Consider the following 21986-nt stretch of genomic DNA (forward strand, 5'->3'; position numbering starts at 1 on the left):
CTCTTACCTTGTTAACCACATGCCATTGGCTAACCACTAGCAGCTGTGTCACCTCGAGCTCCTTAGACGTGCAGACTCTCGGGTCCTGCCCTGGTCGGTTGCATTGGGAGCTGCATGTTAATAAGACAAGACCCCCAGTTGATATGAATGTGCAGTGCAGGCTAAAAGCCACCGCCCTGGAGAAACTTTGCAGGAGGATCAAGAGTGTTCCTGCCCTGGCCGACTTGGCTCAGTGGATAGAGCGTCAGCCTGCGGACTGAAGGGTCCCAGGTTCGATTCCGGCCAAGGGCACATGCCTGGGTTGTGGGCTCTTCCCCAGTGGGGGGTGTGCAGGAGGCAGCCGATCCATGATTCTCTCTCATCATTGATGTTTCTGTCTCTCCCTTCTTCTCCCTTCCTCTCTGAAGTCAATAAAGAAATATATATTTTTTTAAAAAAAGAATGTTCCTAGTGTGGACATTTCCAGGCACGGAAAGGTCCCCAGCAGGTGGCAGGTGCCGGTTCAGTCCCCGGTCAGGGCGCATGCCCAGGTTGCAGCGGCTGGCTCCCCAGGAGGGGGCGCACAGGAGGCAGCCAATCGATGTTGCTCACATCTACCCACATTTCTCTCTCCCTCTCTCTAAAATAAAAAAATATAGTTTGAAAAAAATTGATGTTCATGCAGGTTAGAGCACAAATCAGTACTTCAGTCATTGTTAAGGACGAATACTCCTCCTCCATGATATGGATGTGCCACATTTTATTTATCCATTCACTTGTTGAAGGAAATTGGGGGTGTTTCCAGTTTTTGGCTATTGTGAACAATGCTGTTACAATCATTGTTGTACTAGCCTTTGTGTAGACATATGTTTTCCTTTTTCTTGGGTAGACACCTAGGAGTGGAATTACTGGGACACAGTCATATTTATTAGTTAACAAAAGAGAAGAAAGTAATTCTTTGTCCCTTTTGAGTGAAAGGATTAACTAGTGAGTAGGAGGCATGCCTCTTGCTTTTGGAAAGAAAGGTAAGAAAACATAATACTGAATTTGGAAGCAGTCGGCCATTGAGGTAAAAGAGGATAAAAGAAAGGAAATAAACTAGATGTTTTCTTGGGAAAAGGTAGAGATAAAGGGACATTAAGAGGAAGAGGTGGTATAGGGACCCTAGGGAAAAAATAATTCACTTCGAAGTGTTTTTATGTAAACACTTGCATGTAGTATTATCAAATATATCAACAGTGCTTATAAAGTGCTTTGTTAGATTTTCTTTTAAAGATAATGGCTTTGATTTATTGCTCACAGTAGTCCGTGTGTGTGCACGCGTGCATGTGTGTGTGTATAGGTGTGTGTGAGAGAGAGAGAGGGAAATACACTGAAAGGTAAATAAGGCAGATAAAGAAAGGTGAGTTTAGATAATATTAGACATTGAATTTGTGTAATACCTGAGATTTTGTTTCACAGCCACTAATCTTCACAATTGAGGACTTATAATGTTCTCTTTGTCCCAGTTATTTTTTTTTCCTCTCTGTATTTCTTTAGACATCCGTGCAGATTTTCATTCCTAATAAGAGGCAAAAACAGACCAATGTCACCCTGGAAACTTGGCTGTGCAAGCTCTGATCTTATCTTTCCTGGTTCTGAATTTCAGGCAAATAAATGTGCACCAACGGTCATCTTTGTAGTCCAAGAGGCAAATAAATCCGGTTCATAGGTCTGTGACATATATTTCCTGTGCTGAGAAGGGAAGAACGTGTTAATAACATGCTTATTTTAGACATCAGGGCAAACGTGTTCATCTTCCATGAAAAAATACGGAACAGCCAGTTCAAATGGTCAGGGATGCTCGCTGGGATAAGAGCTGCCAGTCGTCGGGACATGGTTCAGTACAGGCCTGTGACCCCATCAGTGGGTCGGAGCCTGGCACCCATCATCCAGGCGGTTGCAATCCCGGCGGAAGACAGGAGCTATTTTCCTGCGCATCCTCAGGGCTGGGTCACACACCTCCCTCCGGGTAAGTGCCTTTCCTTTGTGTTCCCTTAACTCTGCCTCCCCCGCCCCCGCTGCATGGACTACAAAGATGACCGTGGGTGCACACGTCCGACCTCGTCCGCGAAATGAAACCCGGCTGCCCTCCTCCCACTGGTTCCCCATCTTCCAGCTTTTCTCCTCGGGGCATCCCCTCCCGCCCCGCCCCCGCAGTGGGTGTCGCTCAGGCCCCGCCCCCCTCTCTGATTGGCTGTCCGGTGGGCCGCTCCTTCGCTCTCATTGGCCGTTCAGGGGGAGGTGCGTTTCCCGGATCCCAATAGGTGGTCGGGCAGGGGCCACGCCCCCAACCGCGGCGCCGCTGTAGTTTCCGGAGTAAGATGGCCGCAGTGCGCGTGCTGCGGACCTGGAGCCAGAGAGCCGGGCGGCTGGTGAGCGGGCCGGGCGGGCTGAGGTCGGGGAGGAGTGATGTGTCCGCAGTCTTGCGGGGGAGGTGTGTGCGTGTGTCCTCCGAGGGCCGCGCGAACCCGGCACGCGGGATGGAGAGGTGGGGGGACACCCGCAGAGCGAAGGGCACCGAAGGTGGGAGCCGACGGGTCTGGAGACCCACCCCCTCCCCGCACCTGGGCGCGCACCTGGCGGGACTCGGCGGCCCTCCCGCTCCCTCTGCACCCCGAGGCCCAGCTGGCCTGTCGCTGAGCAGCATCCGGGTGCCGGGCGCTGGGACAGGCACCGGGGATGCACCCATTGAGCATTCAGGGAGCACCCACTGGGTGCCAGACACGACGCGACGACCCCAGCTCTCAAGGGCCTCGCAGTCCTGGAAGAGGCCCTCGGAGCAAAGCATCACTGCACGGTCCTTGCCCCCAAGCAGCGGAGACACCTGCTCCAGCCTCATCCCTGGGCGTGCCCTTGCCTCCCAGGTCTGCACCTGTGTCTTCCCAACCTTTGGCTCCATGCAGCTGCGACCCACCACCATCACCCTGCCGTTCCCCACTGTCACTCGGTGTTTTAGCACTAAGCAGTGAACATCCCGTCATCGTAGTGTTCATCTGATTTGTATTCAGTTCCTACTCTGCCCCAGTCCCCTCTGCCCCAGAGCTTCCTACAGGGGGCGACCCCTAATCTTACAAGGTCTTTCGGGAACCCGCTACGGACCAGGTCCGGTGCTAGGCATCCACGATGCAAATATGAATAAGACCGACACCATCCCTGCCCGCACAGAGGTTAATCACAGCCTGTGGTGGAGGACAGACAGACAGACAGACAGAGAGACAGGGATAGGCCTAGACAAGCAGTTACAGCACAGCGTAAGGCGTGCGATGCATGGACAGGTCCTACAGCTGCAGGAACACCTAGGAACGGTCCCGGCGTTCAGACCGGAGTTCCCAGAGGACATTGCATAACTGAGCTTTGTGAAAGAGAAGTAGGAGGTACGGGGAGAAGCCAGCCAGCCGTCCCCAGCAGCACCTGCCCGGCGAGGTACCGGCCTGGCTCCCCTGAGAGCTTCCCCATCCTTGGCTTCCCCGGGACCCGCTCCCCGATCTTCTTCCTGCCACTTGATGTCCGGTATTCTGATTGGGGCCTAGATCATTTCAGGTCGTTTATGCAGTGGTCACGGTCATTCCACTGTTAGAATGGACGTGAAATTCCGTCTATACTTAGAGAGGGAAGCCGTAAAGATCGCGTATCAGAGCTTCTCCTTTTGGTCTTCTGGTCCTAGGTTTGCGTTCGCTACTTTCAGACACGGAGTGATGTTCGTGCTTTGAAACCCAAATATGTGTGTTTCTTCGGCCACCCTTCCTTCAAGGCTAGCCATCCGCACCGACCTCTGAAAACAACTGCTGGTGAGTGTGACCACCATCGCCGCGTGAGAGAACGTTTTGTATCTTACTCAGCACTTTATCTCAAGTGATTGTAGACTTATCAAAGTTTGTTTTCTTTTTCAAGTGGACCTTTTATTCCTAGCCTGGCCCTCCTTGCTCTCCCCACATTTATCCTTTTTTTTATTATTATCTTTGCACCCTACCTCTCCCCCACTCCCCTCTCACACACTTTCCCTTGATGTGTGTCTTCATGGAGTTGGGAATGGGTTGTCTTGGGCCATCTTGTCTTTATCACCTGGCTCATCTGTGTGCAACAGTCAGCGTGGATAGACTGTTTCAGTCAGGGAAATGTGACTTGATCGTCTGATAGAATCGTTTCTGCCCTTGTACTCCCTGCGGTGTTGGTGGTTGGAGGAGGACTTCATCTGTCCTGGTGGGTGGTGGGATGAAACCAGCCCAAGGTGCCCCTAGATACAAAGTTCCCTGCTGTTACCATTTAATTCCCCCCCACCCCTACGTTTTCTACCCTCTCTGAAGAACTTGAGGCTGAAAGGTTTAGATTTGCGAGGACACTAAACTCTATTTTCTGATGTTCTCTTTAGAAACCTGGTAAAGAACCCTGGACTTCTGTTGTGTCATTACCCTTTTGCCAGATATGGGCACCTGGGTCTGTGCTAGCAGTGAAAAGCAGGGGGTTCCAGGCAGACCCACCTGAGGACAGTCAGTCCTTCCATGCCTCTGACACGCCATCTGCCACAACACCCTAAGATATGTGAACCTACTGTCACCATTTGTTTTTTTTAAGATTTTTATTTTCAAAAGTCGGTCTTTGGTGAGAGAATAGAGGCCATTGAAGCTCCAGTGTACAGGCAGTTATGAGCTCTGGGTTCGTGGCCTACCACTTGCTGGCTGTGTAACATCAAGCAAGTGACTTAGTGTCACCTGGAAAGTGGGAGTAATCACAGTATCTGACCCTTTGTGTTGGTGTGAGAATCAGTTCATGCAACACAGATATTTACTGAGCACCTACTGTGTGCCAGGCACTGCTCTAGGTGCTTGGGATACACTCTCTTCTTTAGTCCCCAGCTTAGTAAGTAGCTAAGCTGGAAGCCAAGAACCTGATTCCTTTCTCACTTCAAACTGATGACCATGATCTATTCATTTTACAGCTTATATGTTTCTTAAACCTGTCTTCTCCTTTTCAGGCAGCTTCAAACATGTATAAATCTGTTAAGCTCCGTCCTTCAGCTTCTTAACCTGCAGTAGCCTCCTAACCACCTTCCCTGCCGCCCCTTCCCGTCTCTCTCCGCCACACTCCCGCCGGAGAGAATTGTCTCCTAACATTGCAGACCTAAAGCTACAGCCCTGAGATGGCCACGGGCACTCCCTGGCAGTAAACCACTGCTGAGTAGCAGCCCTCCTCAGAGCGGCTTGAAGCGACATGATTTATTATCTGTCAGGATCCTGGGCGTTGGCCCGGCTCACTGATGTGACTGTTTGGCTAGAGCCTCACCTGGGCTGGAGGGTCCAGGATGCTCTCCCTCACACGCCTAACGATTAGTATTGGTTTCCGGCTGGGACATCGCATTGCTCCACCCCTGGCCTCTCATACTCCGCCAGGTTAGGTCGGCCACCTTCCAAGAGGGACAGGGGAGAGCTGTGAGCGTGAGGTCCTCTGAGGCCTAGGCTCCAGAATTCACACACTTTCCCTGGCCGGTGTGGCTCAGTGGTTGAGCGTTGAACTAGGAGGTCACGGTTTGATTCCTGGTCAGGGCACACGCCCAGGTTTCGGGCTCCATCCCCAGTAGGGGGCATGCATGAGGCAGCCGGTCTATGATTCTCTCTCATCATTGATGTTTCTATCTCTCTCCCTCTCCCTTCCTCTTTTTTTAAAATAATTTACACACTTTCACTTCTGCTATATTCTATAGGTGAAAGCAAGTCACAGGCCAGCGTAGATTTTAGGAATGGTGAAACAGACTAACCCTCACTGGCCCCTGATTACCTGTAGGATAAACTTCAAACACCTCACCTCCGCCTGGCACACAAGGCCTTTTAAAGTCTGGGCTGATTTCTCCCCACAGGTCCTGGCCTCAGCCACATAGAACGGTTGGCCATTCACGAACCGTGTTGTCACATGTCCATGCTCTTGCACATGCTGTCGGCTCATCATGTTCCTTGCATAACCTGGCTTTGCATAGAGGTGTCATTGTGCATTTACTTGTCACGTTTCAGTCACTCAGGTTGGGTCCCGGTCTCCATGGTAACTGTTCTTGAGCACTGACCTCTGTGTGCCTCTATGTCCTCGGGCAAAAAAGGCTTCAAACTAGAGTTGCTGGCTCAAAGTCGTGGGCCTTTTTTTTTTTTTTTTAAGGCTTTGGGTACTTAGTACCAAACTGTTCCCGAAAGGTTCCCGTTTAAATGAGCAGCAGGCCGAGAGAGGGCCCGCTTCCTAGAATGGAAACAGGCTCCTGAGACCTCATATCGAAGACACATTTCTTTACTACTAACTTACCTCCTCATATTTATTAAAGAAAAATGTGCTCCTTAATCAGCTGTTTGTGTATTTTATGAGCAGTTGTACCTATTAGCAGTCTAAAAATAGAGGCACATTCTTAAATCAGTTCAGAGCCATTTGCTAACCAAACATACTGACTTTCTTGGGAATAATTACCATAAAGTTGGCATCCAAGTGTTATAAAAAGGGGGTAGATCTTTGAAAAGGGGTAAAAAGTGGAAAGTGGAAGGAAAAGACTCAAATGTAATAAGTTGGCAGAACATAGTTTGGGCAAATAAGAATCTCCCATCGAGTTTTCTGTGTAGGGATCTGCCTGATCTTTAGCCACTAAGAATGAGAGTTTGAAGCCAAAATACAAGGTCAACAGAGACCTGGGAGCAGGCTGTTGGTGGTTATTACAGCTTCATAACATGAAGCAGGGCATGCGGTGGGGTCTCCCTAATACACACCATGTTTCACAGCCTGTTTACATCCCCTTGTAACAGAACATGGCTTTGGAAGCTGGGAAGTGGGAGTTCTGTGGCAGTGGCGGTGGGTCGGTGGCATCGATGGACTTATTTAAATGTTTGATGGCTATGAATGATGATGATGCTGTTAAAAATTGTGAAATTTTTATCTGTAAAATGAAATCATTTCTGCCTCTGCTGGAGAATATTTTCTAATTTTAGGTATAAAAGTATCTCTTAACAACACGTGACATGTTTAAGGAGATTATTTCTCATTTGTCTTTGAAGGTCAACGGGGACAGATTGTTCAGTTCAAACTCTCAGACATTGGAGAAGGCATTAGAGAAGTAACTGTCAAAGAATGGTAAGTGATTATGAAGAAGTTGTAAGTCCATCTTAAGATAATCAGAGTGAAAATAAGTAGGTTCGATTAAAATGGAGAAACTTGCTATCACCTCCCAAAGCAGTGGGTGAAACGAGCTGCTGGTGTCAGCATGCTGGTGAGCCAGTTCACACAACACTGCGTCTTATTCTGGGCAGTGTCTTAAGCATCATTTTCTCCACCTTTTAAAGACTTTCGCAGCCCACCCCTCGTTTCAGCTAAAAGCAGAGAAGTTCACCTCTAAGGGATGACATGTGTCAGTGCACTTGCTGCCTTTCCGGAGGGGCGGAATCCCGGGGCCCTGCCTGTCTGGGAGGGAAAGCCCCATAGGTGCTCACACCTCATGTGCCTGTCACGGGTGGTGTGTTATGTGGACTGAGACCTGGTTAGGACAGGAAGACAAGGCATAAGAATGACTGAACTATAGTGATGTTAGTGAAGAATTAATGCAAAATGTCAGGAATGTGCTAGATACGTCAAGAGTGGTATTAGATATAAGCATAACCAATGGACACAGACACCAGCGGGGGGAGGGCATGAGTGGGGGGGAGGAGGCAATGGGGGGATAAGGACACATATGTAATAACTTAATCAATAAAGAAAAAATATCCCAGAAGGAAAGTAGGGGAGGGCGGGGATAAGGGGAAGAGATCAACCGAAGGACTTGTGTACATGTATATAAGCCAAACCAATGGACATGGACAACAGGGGGATGGGATCGTGAGTGTGCGGGGCGGGGGGCGGGGGGGACGGGGCGGGGGGAGGTTGGGGGTTAATGGGGGGGATGAGGACACATTTGTAATACCTTAACTAATAATAAAAAAAATTTTTTTTAAAAAAAAAATAATAAATTAAATTTTTTTTTAAAAAAAGAATGGTATTAAACTCAGAATCACATGCAGTATTTGAGGTTGGTCTCATTCTCCCTGCTCTGTTTGGTAAAGCACACTTAAAACAGTTATGGGATAAAGGGATCGATATAAAAGGACAGGCAACAATAATTCTAGAAGAGAACTCAAGCCAAAATTCATGAAATTACAAAGGTTGTGTGCTGGGGACATCAATTTTTCAATCTAATTCTAGAAATAATAGGCACCCCTTAAAGTTTGATACAGGCTAATATAAAACACACATTTAAAATACTTTTTTAGAACGCTTTCCAAGGAGTGGGTAGAGCAGAAAATCTGAAAATTTAATTAAATTTTCAGATTGCAGATCTATGAATGGTTTTAAAATGTTGGTATTGGGCCGAAACCGGTTTGGCTCAGTGGATGGAGCGTCAGCTTGCGGACTGAAGGGTCCCGGGTTCGATTCTGGTCAAGGGCATGTGCCTGGGTTGCGGGCACATCCCCAGTGGGAGATGTGCAGGAGGCAGCTGATCGATGTTTCTCTCTCATCGATGTTTCTAACTATCTCTCTCTCTTACTCTCTGTAAAAAATCAATAAAATATATATTTTTTTAAAAAATGTTGGTATTGGAGATAACACCAGAGAGGTTCTGGAAACCCTGATGGTCTTTTCTGGAACACTCTTTGGTGCGCCTCTGGGACTCTCTGCCAGCCTGGGTGGATAGGACCTAACTCAGCGTGGCGTCAGCGGTGCAGGCTGCTCGGCACTTGGTCACACGGCAGGTCTGACACCTGTTTCTCGTAGGTTCGTGAAGGAAGGAGACACCGTGTCTCAGTTCGACAGCATCTGTGAAGTTCAGAGCGACAAAGCTTCTGTTACCATCACCAGTCGTTACGATGGAGTCATTAAGAAACTGTACTATAACCTAGAGGACACAGCCTATGTGGGGAAGCCACTCGTCGACATAGAAACGGAAGCTTTAAAAGGTACTGACGTGCATGTCCCTGTTTGCCAAGTTGATCGCTGCTGTCCTTGTGTCCTTGGGTACCAATCAAAAGGGATGTTTATATTTAATAACTTACAGGAAGTCAGGGAAATAGAAAGGTCCTTGGTGATGCGTGATTATCTTTTGACCAGTCGCCATAGTAACTACATGGACAGGAACAGTGACCTGGTGGCCAGGCTTCTGGAAACCATAGTGGTCACAGAAGCAACAATGAGAGATCCAGGACACTGGTCACTGCTAACCAGAGGTGTAGTGTGCACAGTGGGATGGCTGTGTGCCGCGGACACGGAACCGAACAGCACTGGTGCTGATGGCTGTGAAAGCCAGGCTTCCTGGAGAGGAGACGCAGGAGAGAAAAGGAGGAAAAGCCGGAGGAACAGTGCGGAGACCCGCATGCGAGGAAGCAGCGGCCGTGGGTCTCACCATCAGTGCGCGTCCTGACAAGGATTCCAGATGAGAGCGCTCCAGGGAAACGGGCACCGGGCAGGTGCCGTGGGGCGCACAGCTGGCTGCCCTCCCCGAAGCCCAGGGCTCTGTCTCCCCGGAAACAGCGCTGTATCGGAGGCTGGCGGGGACCGTCTGTGAGGCAGCCCTCGCCGGCAACCTGGAGGAAGCGCTGGGGTTCGGACAGGTCCGCAGTGAGAGGCAGAAGTCCTGAGGGTGCCTGAGACACGAAGGCCCTGGGGCTGTGCGAGAGTGTAATACTAATGCAGTCCCTTCGTCATCTGTCAGGTTTCACACTTACGTTTCTTATCCTTACACGTGAGTAAGTCTGTTGAACCGATGTAGGAACTAAACCCAACCCAACGGCAGTGACAGCCCAGTTTAGACCTGGGATGTCCTGAGTCTCTGCACCGTGGCCAGCTCCCTCCAAAAGCTGGGAGGTAGCTTATTGAAGCCTTTCATCATTTATTTAATTTCTGTTATCAAAGCAGGACTCTGCATTAGAGAAAGTTATGAGATAAGAAAACCAAAAATAAGAAAATGAAAACATGCTCCCGCTACTCAGAAATCACCACTCTTCACACATCAGTGTTCAAAGTAGAGGAACATTTAAATGCTGTGTCATCGCAGGGAAGCATTTAGACTGGTCCCAGACTTTACATGATCCTCCCGTGTAATTTACCTCCCATCTGATCCTTATTTCATGCGACTTATAAAAGAAATTTATTAGGAAAGTGTTTAAAATACAACATGTTTTGAAATTTATGGAAGAAGCTCTCATTTTTTTAACAGGTAGCTGGCTACGTGATGAAGTGAATGCCAGGTACAAAGCCATGAAACACCACCGGATACCAGTACCCCCACACTCTCCTGTTCGTTTTCCTTTCTGAAGTAGCCCGACTAGTACGCCTTTTGTCTGTCATGCAGAATCTATGTATATATTCTCAGCTGAAGAGTAAACATGTACCTTGTTACCAGATTCCGAGGAGGATGTGGTGGAGACGCCCGCCGTGTCCCATGACGAGCACACTCACCAGGAGATAAAAGGCCACAAGACGCTGGCCACCCCGGCGGTGCGCCGCCTGGCCATGGAGAACAACGTACGTCTTCTTAGCGTGTAAACGTGAGATGCAGAGAGTGTGTGCTTGCATCCGAAAACTAGCCAGCCGTCCAGATGAGATGGCTCCAGTTGCGGGGGAGAAAACATGGGAATGTCTGTTACCGAAAAGTGGTAGTTGCGTCAAGGCACTCGTGAGAAATGAGAAAACCATTGGGAACTCATTACTTCTCCTGAATGAGGAGCGTGCTTTTACTATGCTTTCTTAGGGCTTATAAGAGTCAGGGCCACCATTGATGCAGCTCTTGTGAATACTCGTGTCTTAGGTCAGGTGCCCTAGGAGCAGAGATTGAGACAAGGATTGGGGACGTGATGATTGATTGATTGATTGATTGATTGAAAGAGTGAGCACCTTTACTGGGCATGAGCATAGGGGAGGGCAGAGGCGGGCAGTGCGCCAGGCAAGGATGGGTCTCCAGGATGTGCCCTGACCCCGGGGAGGTGGGGAGAACCCCAGAACTGAGTCAAGGAGGCTGGCCTTTGGAATTCCTCTCATCAGCCGGTCCTTGGTGCCTAACCTCCCGGGAAGGTGGCTCCTGGGCGGGCAATGAGAATTTACATGGTGTTTCATTTAATCTTCACAACTCTGTGAGATAAGATAGGAGGAGGTCAGGAAACCAGCCCAAGGTCACAGCGTGGTGGTGGAGCCAGGATTCTGAAGTCCGTCTCCCGGTCTCCACTGACTGCTTTCCTCAGAGGAGACCTGAGCCAGACGCTGCACACTGACCCCCACTGTAGCCCCGGAGGGGGTTCGGACTGTCCCCATTTTGCAGATGTGGGAGGCCAGAGTTGATGAAGTTGCCTGAAATCGAGGAGGGAGCTGAACTGGGGACTTGGACCCAGATCTGCTTCCTTCCAGGGCCCGAGCTCTTCCCAGTGTGCCCACGGGCAGGTGTTTTGTTGGTTTGTTTTTGAGAGAAGTAACTAAGTTCCAGTGGGAAAAACAAATGTGTACTTTTTGGAAGTAGAAGAGTCACTGAAGTGTTCACATCCCTTCAACAGTTATCCGACGGTTGCTCCAGAAGCCAGCCCGAGGAAGAATCCGGGGCGCATTCCTTCATGTACTTTATAGCCCAAAATTAGCAGCAAGCGCATGTGTTCTAATCAGGGAGATGCCTACATAAGTTATGGTATAGCCTAGAGCCTTCATGGCCATTTATTCGCCATTAAATGCATTCATATATGAAGAGCATTTAGCATAACAGAACATAGAGATAATCGTGGAACACTAGATCATTAAGAGCATCAGGTGACCTCAGTTCTCTGTAGTTTCTAAAAATAGAAAAAATCAATTAAGGACCATGCAAGAAATTTAAGAAGAGTTGATTGTTTACAAATGTAAGTTTTCATACATAGGCATGGATTATCTACAACGTAAATACCGCATGGTTGCCACGTGGACAAATACACGGTATGTGCACAAGTGACGTGATGACTTAGGAGGGCGCTGTGCTTACCGCGCTCTGTTAGGATAATGGAAATGTTACTTCCTTCTACTAACTTCCTGGGCAGAGGTACTTTTTTTTTTTTTTACCTACAATGCATTGAATTCCACTTAGCGACCTTCATGATGGATTTATTTATTTTCAGGTAGTTCTATTTTTCACATTACGTGTATCCTTTTTTAGATTAAGCTGAGTGAAGTTGTTGGCTCAGGAAAAGATGGCAGAATACTCAAAGAAGATATTCTCAACTTTTTGGAGAAGCAGACAGGAGCCATATTACCTCCTTCACCGAAAGCCGAAATTATGCCACCTCCACCGAAACCAAAAGACAAACCTCTTCCTACCCCAGTAGCAAAACCTGTGGTATTCACAGGCCAGGACAGAACAGAGCCCGTAACAGGTACAGTAACGGTACTGCCGGTAACAGTGTAATCTACTGGGGAGCAGCGGCCTCCTTAGGTCCATGCATATAATAGGGTATTTTGATTTTTTTTAAATTTTCTTTATTTATTTTAAATAACATGGTGTTTGTAATTCTTACTGAAGGGAAAGTTCAAGTTCAGCATACAATTTATTTTTAATGATGAAATAACAGTTTTCCCAATTTATACTGTTAATTTCTGAAGCGTAAGTAACGTGTTAGCCAGTTTCTTGGAATATGAATGTGTAAACGAATAACTGTTCAGTTTGAAGTCTCCAGATATTTTAAATATTCATTATATTTTGTTAGCTCTCAAAGTAATTGCGTCTGACTTGTTTATGAACACTAGGATGATAAGTTCCTGAAGAGGGATATTGCAGGAACGCTGCTGGTGGATCCTGGCCTGCAGCCTATAGAGTTATCTGCACACGCAGCCTTGAAAGCGGCCACCTGTTGTGTTGTTGAACTTGGCACTGGGGGTTGGATGGCATTCAGGGCTTCAGCGCTGACACTCATGGCTTTCGAGCTACATAATGGTGTGGGGAGGAGTGTAATTGGGAGTAAACAACATTAACCTTCTATTTTAGGTTAAAAGGAGAAGGATTAAAGGATTTAACAATTGAAAATATACTGTTTTCCAGGCTTTCGGAAAGCGATGGTCAAGACCATGACCGCAGCCCTGAAGATCCCGCACTTCGGGTACTGTGACGAGGTCGACCTCACCGAGCTGGTTAAGCTGCGAGAAGAACTGAAACCCGTGGCTTCTGCTCGCGGCATTAGACTCTCCTTCATGCCCTTCTTCATGAAGGTGAGGTCCATTCACTGCCAGCAGGGTGGAGCAGGGCATGTAAACGCTCCTTTCCAGATATTCAGCGTGTTAACTACGGGTTTGAATGAAAATACTACTTCTCACCAGATCACCTAGAACAGTGGTCGGCAAACTGCGGCTCGCGAGCCACATGCGGCTCTTTGGCCCCTTGAGTGTGGCTCTTCCACAAAATACCGACTTCTGCGCGTGGGCCACGAAGTTTCAATCGCACTGTACATGCGCACCCGCATGTGGTATTTTGTGGAAGAGCCACACTCAAGGGGCCAAAGAGCCGCATGTGGCTCGCGAGCCGCAGTTTGCCGGCCACTGACCTAGAAGAACATGCCCTGTTGTCACCCACTTGCCTCTTGGAGCTGGTGCGGCTGGTCCTGTCAGTGGGTGAAACCTTTGTTCTGTAAGGCCCACTCCAGCGAAGCTCTGATTTAAACAAAAGGGAGAGTTGGTATTGATCTTGCGTATCACTGACATATATTTACTTCCATTTTTAAAAAAATATGTGTTTATTGATTTTAGAGAGAGGAAGGGAGAGAGAGAGAGAGAGAGAGAAACACCGATAAGAGGACCATCGATCAGCTGCCTCCTGCACGCCCCCTACCAGGGATCGAGCCCACAACCCAGGCCTATGCCCCCACCAGGAATGGAACCGCCAACCTTTGGACGCATGGGATGATGCTCAGCCAACTGAGCCACACCAGCCAGGGCTTCCATTAATTCAGCAAACTTATGTTGAGGCTCCTGATCATTTCTAGTACTAGGCTTGGGACCAGTATAAAATGGAATAAAACCATCCACTAACCTTGAGCACAGTCTAGCTCACATGAACCACCACTCACAAAGTTGTTACATGTGCCAGACCCCGTACCAAGCATGCTGCATACGGGATCTCTCTTAATTCTCAGAATGACCCAGACATCCCTCGCGTCCCATTTAAGGAAATGGGGGCCCAGAGAAGCGAGACCCTAAATTTCTGGTTCTGGTCTGTTTTACTCAAAATGCATACGGTTATCGCTAACTGCTGTGTGGCTTCCCACCAGCCTTTCCCCACACTGCACCGAGGCTGAGCTCCCATAAATCAAACTCTTACCATTCCCCAGTTCTTTCCATGGGCTCCCCTCATCGCCTTCAAGATGGTTTCTAAACGCCCGAGTGCGGCATTCAGGTGCGACCATGAGGCGCTGCTGCCCTCTCCAGTCCTAGCTCTCAGTCGCTCCCTCTGTCCCGTCAGACTGAGCTACCATCCACCGCCGTGTGCCTTCCCACCTTGGTCAAATACTTGCATCCTGAGTATAGCCTCCTCCATGAGCCTTCTGTGGCTGTTATAATTTGAGTTCAACCCAGGAAGTCATTAGCACTGTCCTTTTCACACACGGACAGCTTCCTGCCTGGGGACCACAGGTTTGCCTCTCATGGGAACTCTACTCAGAGTGAGGAAATCCCTTAGAATCGAGGCATTTTCTCTGGGACCTGGCCAGCCCATGTGTGGGGTGGGGCAAAAGCAGGATTGCAGTTGTGAGTACCCAAAACACGGTTTACTGTTTCTTACTTATTAATTATTGTATTATCTCCATACAAACCACTGTAAACCTGCTTTTGTCCCACCCTGTAGTTGTTTTGAAAAACCTTTTTAAATTAAAAAAAAAATTTGTGGGGAGAAAATCTTGATGTTTACAAGCTACAGGCTGCTTTCTCTTTTATTCTTAAGTCACCAGGGTGACCCTGTTCCACCTTGCAGGGCAGTCACCTGCCCCGGGGATGTGGGCTTGCAGTGGAAGGTGGCATAAGCAGGCGTCCCCTCCTCCCCCCCCGAGTTCTGAGTGCTAACCTTGCTCTCTGCTGCCAGGCCGCCTCCCTGGGATTGCTGCAGTTCCCCATCCTCAATGCCTCGGTGGACGAGAGCTGCCAGAAGGTCACCTACAAGGTTGGCTGTGTGTGTGAGAATGTGCTTGGCCTACACAGAACGCGGTGCAGGTGTGCTTGTCTGAGCGGCGTCTGGGTCCCGCAAACGTGATGCGTTTTAGACTAGAATCACAGGTAGGGAGGGAGCAGTAAGCTGAGTCTCACTGGTGGTGGTTGTGGCGGGTTTGCTGGTTAACAATGATACTGTGCAGCTATGCATTCTTCAGCCCTTGTGGTTGAGGCAATGGGTCATACTACCCACCCCATCACCCCTTCCCTCAGAAAGAATAACCTCTCTCAAAACAGAATTCCTGCGATTCTTAAAACAAGGGTGATTCAAATGAGAGAAGTGAGAAAAGTTTGAATTCCGTTTGAGTAAACTCTTCTGTTTGGAGTGAAAGTTGATTAAGACAACTCTTGGGGAAGCTGATTCTTACCTGTGTTTGTGTGTCTCACTAGAAATGTACGAGCAGGAAGTGACTTGGATATTCTGAGGGTTGTATCTAAAGTCTTCCCAGGCGATCAGTACCATTTCCTGATTGAGGAGAGGCTGGTTACAAAGAGTTTAGACAAGGAAATGATGTTTGTCTCCGATCCCAGGATCCTGGGACAGCTCAACTGTTTACGATGAGATGTGCATCCTTCCAGGATTTTATTTTTACATACATTACACACAGACACACAGACACACACACACACACACACACACACACACACACACGCACGCACACGGAATTACGCATACTGCTTAATATTGCTTATTTAACTTTTGAACTTTATAAAAATTCTTTCTTTTTCATTTAATATATTATGGACATCATTACCTGTCAGTAAATACTCTGTTACCATTTATTTAGCCAGTGACCTGTTGTAAACATTGTGGTTGTTTTCAGTGTCTCAAATTTACTGACAATCTGAACCCACCATCCCTGTGTGTGTCTACATGCTTCTGTCTTTATCCCTGTAACAGATTTGTATAACTGTTGGTCCGTATTGTTGTTAAATGTTTGCCAGAAAGCCTGTGTCAGCTTACATCTCCACTAACAATGTATATTCTTACCAACAAAGAGTTTCTTTTTCAAAAAATGTCTTGAAATCCTTTAAAAATCACTTCTTTGAAGCCATCCCATTCTGGGGAAGTAAGGTTTGGCAGCTGTTCTGGGGCAGTGGAGGTGGTCCTCTCCTGCTACTACGAGAAGGCTACTGCAGTAGTGTTATTATTATTGTTATTGTTATTGTTTTAGGCGTCTCACAACATCGGGGTGGCCATGGACACCGAGCAGGGGCTGATCGTCCCGAACGTGAAGGACGTCCAGGCGCGCTCCGTGGTGGACATCGCGGCGGAGCTGAACCGCCTCCAGAAGCTGGGCTCCACGGGGCAGCTCAGCACCGCCGACCTCACGGGGGGCACCTTCACCCTCTCCAACATCGGCTCCGTGAGTGCCCGCGCACACTCACCAGCCCGACTCAAAAAAAAGTTTTAGAAATGTCACGGGCCGCTTGCTCCTCACACGCCTAACGTTTCCACTCGTCTTCGCTTGTTTTTCAGATCGGCGGTACCTACGCCAAAGCAGTGATCCTGCCGCCCGAAGTCGCCATTGGGGCTCTTGGGTCAATTAAGGTGCGTTTGTGAAATAACCGAAACAGTTTAAGCAAGTCGGGAGAGTGAGCACAAACAAGAGTAACCTTTTTATGATTATTATCATTATTATTATTTATTATTATTATTGATTTCAGAGAGGACGGGAAAGGGAGAGAGAGAGAGAGAGAGAGAGAGAGAGAGAGAGAGAGAGAGAGAGAAGCATCAATGATGAGAATCACTGATCAGCTGCCTCCTGCACGCCCCCCACTGGGGATCGAGCCCACAATCCAGGCATGTGCCCTTGACGGGAATCGAACCTGGGACCCTTCAGTCCGCAGGCCAACGCTCTATCCACTGAGCCACACCAGCCAGGACAAGAGTAACCATATCTGAGGTTTCCCTCACTTTGCATGGTTGAGTGCAGTGCTTGGCGGGGTGAGCAGTTGTTTCTTCCTGATGCCCCGGCCAGCGGTCCCAGCGGCCTCTGTAGGGAGGGCCTGACTGTGCCCCTGCGAGTCCTCCCCTGTGGGTCCGCCCCTGTGGGTCCCCCGCTGTGGGTCCACCTGGGGTCCGCCCTGAGGGTCCCACGAGTCCCACTGCGAGTCTATGGAGAATCACAGATAAGCCATCTCCTTTCCCACAGTGCCTTGCTTCAGAATGCCAAGGAGTAAGGGTTGCAAGGGTTGTTAACCTGGCTACAAGTCAGTCATGGGGGTTTTTCCTTTTTTAAAAAAATGTCCTGCCGAACCGGTTTGGCTCAGTGGATAGAGCGTCGGCCTGCGGACTCAAGGGTCCCAGGTTCGATTCCGGTCAAGGGCATGTACCTTGGTTGCGGGCACATCCCCAGTGGGGGGTGTGCAGGAGGCAGCTGATCGATGTTTCTGTCTCATCGATGTTTCTAACTCTCTATCCCTCTCCCTTCTTCTCTGTAAAAATCAATAAAATATATTTTTTAAAAAAATGTCCAAGCTCACCCCATACCAACTGAATCAGAATTTAGGGGGTGGGGCTGGGCATCCCTATTAACTCGGGGTCCAGAACCCCCAGAGGTAAAACTCTATGGCCCTGGATGGCATTTGTATGCCACCATTATTGCCTGTCGTTATCACTACATCAACCTCGATGTTGATCTGTAGGATTTCAAAGAACCTTTCTGCTTTTTTTATTTCATTTTTTAAGTCATTCGCTTTTAAATAGCCATCAGTGGTCTAGAAATTTGGGGAAAATATAGGTCCTTTACCAAAGACAGACTGAGAACAGCGTGCTCCATACGTGGCCTCTTCCACTTTCACTTGCCCAGCCCCGCGGCCGCCCTGCCCCCCTGCTGGCCTCCCGCCCTCCTCCCTCCTCCCGCAGTCTCTATCTCGGCATCCACATGGCGGGGTCCCCACTGCTGGTGAGGAGGCCCGCGTGGCGAGGCTCCCCCTGCCCACCCCATCCAAAAAGATGCCCCTCCCCTCTGCTCTCTGCACGCTGCCCCCTGCCAACTGCTCTGCTTTTTCTTCTGCGCTTTTCACAGTCGGACCCTCTGTATATTTCACTTGTTTTTCCTGTCTGTCTCTCCCCATTAAAATGCTCACTCCATGAGGGAAGGGTCACTTGTTCTGTTCACTGCTCCATCCCCAGAGTCTAGAAGGGGCCTGGTACGTAGCAGGTGCTCAGTAAACGCGGGTTCAGTAGCTGAAATCTGAGATGAAAGTCACTGTGGGTGGGGAAGTCCCGGGCCCAGCTGCCGTGGGGGAGCTGAGACTGGAGGCTCGTCCTCGGGGAGGCCAGCGGGATGGCGTTTCCAGAGCCCTGGGAGGCCTCCCTGCTCCGCGAGGAGGGGCGCGCAGTGTCTCCGTCTCCTGCTCCATCTCCTGCTCTGCGCGGCGAAGGCTTGACGCCCTGTTTCTGCGTTTCCAGGCCCTTCCTCGGTTCAACCAGAAGGGAGACGTGTATAAGGCGCAGATCATGAACGTGAGCTGGTCGGCCGATCACAGAGTCATCGACGGGGCCACCATGTCGCGCTTCTCCAACCTGTGGAAGTCCTACTTGGAAAACCCAGCGTCCATGCTGCTGGACCTGAAGTGAAGACCGGACGTCCCCAGCTGTTGGAGCTTCCAAAGAGAATAGAGCCTCGCTGTGCCGCGCCCCATGGCAGTCCGCGTCGTGCCCGTTGTGTTGGATGATTAAATTCTGAGGCGCCACGCTTCCCCCTGCTCTGACACCCTCTCCTGCAAGCGAGGAACAGTGGCTGGTTCTTCCGCGGCTATAGTCACATTGTATAGGTCATGGTGTTAGTTCTTAATGGTGCTGAGGCCGCTGTGTCAATGGATTGAAACTGCCAAGAACAACACAATTTGTGTCCCTGGAAGACAGGTAGCCATAGATAGTATCTGCCCTATTCCTTTCCTTCTCTTCTCTTCTCTTAAACTGACTCAGTGAAACTTTTTGATTACACTAAGTAGGGAAAAGGACTGTGTACAAAAATACCTTCCATTCCCCACAGTAATGCAATTGCTGTATAAACTAAGTGCAATTATACTTTGGATCTAAGATACCCAGGGGTATGTTACTGTGCAAAGGTCATCGGCGTCAATGCCTTATTTATGTAAATTAGTATCTTTTAAAGGGGGAGATTGTAAGTGGATCTTAATGCCCAGTTACATTTTATAACCAGTGTGTGGCTCAGTGGTTGAGTGTCGACCTACGAACCAGAAGGTCATGGTTCAGCCCCAGTCAGGATACATGCCCAGGTTGCCGTCCCAGTGTAGGGCATACAGGAGGCAGCCGATTGATGATTCTCTCTCATCATTGATGTTTTCTCTCTCCCTCTCCTTTCCTCTCTGAAATAAAAAGTATTTAGAAAAGAAAAGGAGAGAGTAAGAGAGAGAGAGGAGTCAAATGGGTAATTATGGACATTAAAATAAATTTCATATAGAAATGAAGATATCATTTGGTAGAGGCCTACTTTAATCAGAAATAGCATCATGATGAATACAATCCAACATTGTGATTTGATTCAGAAATTTAGTTGTTGCAAATGTCTAAAGAACTTCCAAGTGTTACATGTTAGAAAAAAATTGTTTTAACATGTACTTGATTTTACATGTTAATAATGGAAGTAATGTTTAAATTAGAAAACAATAGCTTGGCCTTGGCCAGGGAGCTCGGTTGGTTGGAACATTGTCCCCATACACCAAGGTTGTGGGTTCAATCCCCGGTCAGGGTACGTGCAAGAGGCAGCCAATGAATGCATAAGTCAGTGGAACAAATGTTTCCCTCTCTCTCTTTCCCCCTTCCTCTCTCTAAAAATCAATAAATAATAAAGAAAAATAAATTAATGAATCAACTGAATGTCGTTATATTTTAAATTCAGATAATATGAAGAGTTGCAAAGAAAATAAAGCATCCATAATCCTACCACTATGAACATGTTGACAATGTATCTATATACATAGCAATTCTTTATAAAAATGGGGTCATTCTATACTATTTTATAATTTTTTAAAATTTAACATATAGGTAACTTTAGATGTCAATAAACACTTCTACATTATCATACATTTAAATGGCTGCAAAGTGTTCTATTGTGTGTGTTCATTATACATTTCAATATTACATGGCTACTGTACCAGCCAGGAGCACCATCGGGAGGGCGGTGGGCCCGCAAGGCTTTGCTGTGTTCCTAGAGGTTGACGTTAAGGGGAGAACCAGAGTGGGCCTCTGTGCTGACGTCTGAGGACAAAGGGGGCAGCCAACTCTGAATAATTGGTGCCGAACCTGACATGGCTCATGTTCTCCTTCGCCATCGAAGTGACCAGAGGGCTTATTTACGTTATAGGACGCACCACCATCTAAGGCAGTGGTTCTCAACCTTCCTAATGCTGCGACCCTTCAATACAGTTCCTCATGTTGTGGTGACCCCCAACCATAAAATTATTTTTGTTGCCACTTCATAACTGTAATGTTGCTACTGTTATGAATCATCATGTAAATACCTGATATGCAGGATGTAGTTTCATCATTACAAATTGAACATAACTAAAGCATAGTGATTAATCACAAAAACAATATGTAATTATATATGTGTTTTCCGATGGTCTTAGGCGACCCCTGTGAAAGGGTCGTTCGACCCCCAAAGGGATCACGACCCACAGGTTGGCGTCCCAGAGGTTGAGAACCGCCGATCTAAGGGAACACGCCTGGAGGTCTGCCAGCTCCGAATGCAACGGAGATGGACCAATCCCGAGGCGAGGCAGCCCCAGGACCGAGCACAGGCCCGGCCACACACCCACGCACATGCTGGTGGCCCCGGGGCAGAAGGCAGGCCGCTCGCCCTCGCTGAGCAGGGGACGCTGGAGACGGCCCAGACCAGAGCCACAGACACATCAGACGCGTGACGAGCACAACTGCGGCTGTTCAAGAGCCTCCCCTCCCTCCCTCCCTCCCTCGGCTGCTCCTCGGCACCACGAGGCGTGTCAGCAGCCAGGGCGTGGGCGGCTGTGGGCGGCCTGACAGCCAGCAGAGCCATGCAAACGGGGCAGGACTTGGTTAGATCTGGGGAGAGTCGGGGACAGTCCAAGAAGGGTCCCCTCGTCTCAGCCTGCGGAGGAGGCGGCACCCTTCACCTCTGCGTCACACGGAGCTTCCTGCAAGAAGGTCCCAAATATGCTCCACATACAGAAACGGTTCTAAACCCGGAGAGGGAAGGCCTAAGGGGGACAGTAGTTCGGAAAATGTGATTTAAAGAGAACATTTTAAAAAAATCAAGTCTGTGAAGTCCGTACATGAGTCACAAGAGTGCAGCCACCTGGAAAAACCTAGCGATTTAATTTCCTGGAAAAATGCAGCCAGAGTGCCAACCACGGGAGCAGAGGCCAGTGACGCGGATGGCAGGTGCGACCCAGTTAAGTCCACCTGCAGGGACGCATGTAAGTCAGGCGACTGGGGACATTAGCTGTTCCAGGGGGACCGGGAGCAGGCCCGGGTCGGCACCACACTCTCAAGGCTGCGGACCAGGGGCGTCCGATGGCACGTGGCCCCTGTGTCCCTGGCGCAGGACTAGAAGGGCCGCTCGGCTCCAGTGCTGCTCGGACGGCGCAGGACAAACTGTCACAGAGGGGCCTGATTTTTTCAAACCACCACTGTCACGACACTCGTTCCCCACATAAGCTGGTGAATATTAGAAACATGGATATGTAAATGCAAGGCATTCCCATTTCTTAAAAATATTATACTGAGTGTGTGTGTGTGTGTGTGTGTGTGTGTGTGTATTATA

At 48.8% G+C, this 21986-nt stretch overlaps 1 protein-coding gene across 2 annotated transcripts; it reads left to right on the plus strand.

Annotated features, from left to right (window-relative positions):
* Positions 1–2272: 2272 nt before the first annotated feature.
* Positions 2273–20287, plus strand: DBT (dihydrolipoamide branched chain transacylase E2). 2 transcript variants are annotated; one of them, XM_059674272.1, is made up of 11 exons: positions 2273–2393; positions 3686–3809; positions 7041–7116; positions 8788–8969; positions 10412–10533; positions 12179–12395; positions 13058–13224; positions 15086–15163; positions 16386–16577; positions 16691–16762; positions 18629–20287. In XM_059674272.1, the coding sequence occupies exons 1-11, from the start codon at positions 2343–2345 to the stop codon at positions 18794–18796; spliced, it is 1449 nt and encodes a 482-aa protein (XP_059530255.1). In that variant the 5' UTR covers positions 2273–2342; the 3' UTR covers positions 18797–20287. The 2 variants fall into 2 exon arrangements, with proteins under 2 accessions (XP_059530255.1, XP_059530256.1); XM_059674273.1 differs by lacking the exon at positions 15086–15163.
* The last annotated feature ends 1699 nt before the right edge of the window (positions 20288–21986 follow it).

This window comes from Myotis daubentonii, chromosome 18, assembly GCF_963259705.1.
Source record: "Myotis daubentonii chromosome 18, mMyoDau2.1, whole genome shotgun sequence".
NCBI classification, from domain to species: domain Eukaryota; kingdom Metazoa; phylum Chordata; class Mammalia; order Chiroptera; family Vespertilionidae; genus Myotis; species Myotis daubentonii.

Coding starts and splice junctions, on each gene's coding strand:
- DBT (XM_059674272.1), top strand. CDS start 2,343: ATGGCCGCAGTGCGCGTGCTGCGGACCTGGAGCCAGAGAGCCGGGCGG. Junction 2,394..3,685: donor GCCAGAGAGCCGGGCGGCTG/GTGAGCGGGCCG, acceptor TTCTGGTCCTAG/GTTTGCGTTCGCTACTTTCA. Junction 10,534..12,178: donor GCCTGGCCATGGAGAACAAC/GTACGTCTTCTT, acceptor ATCCTTTTTTAG/ATTAAGCTGAGTGAAGTTGT.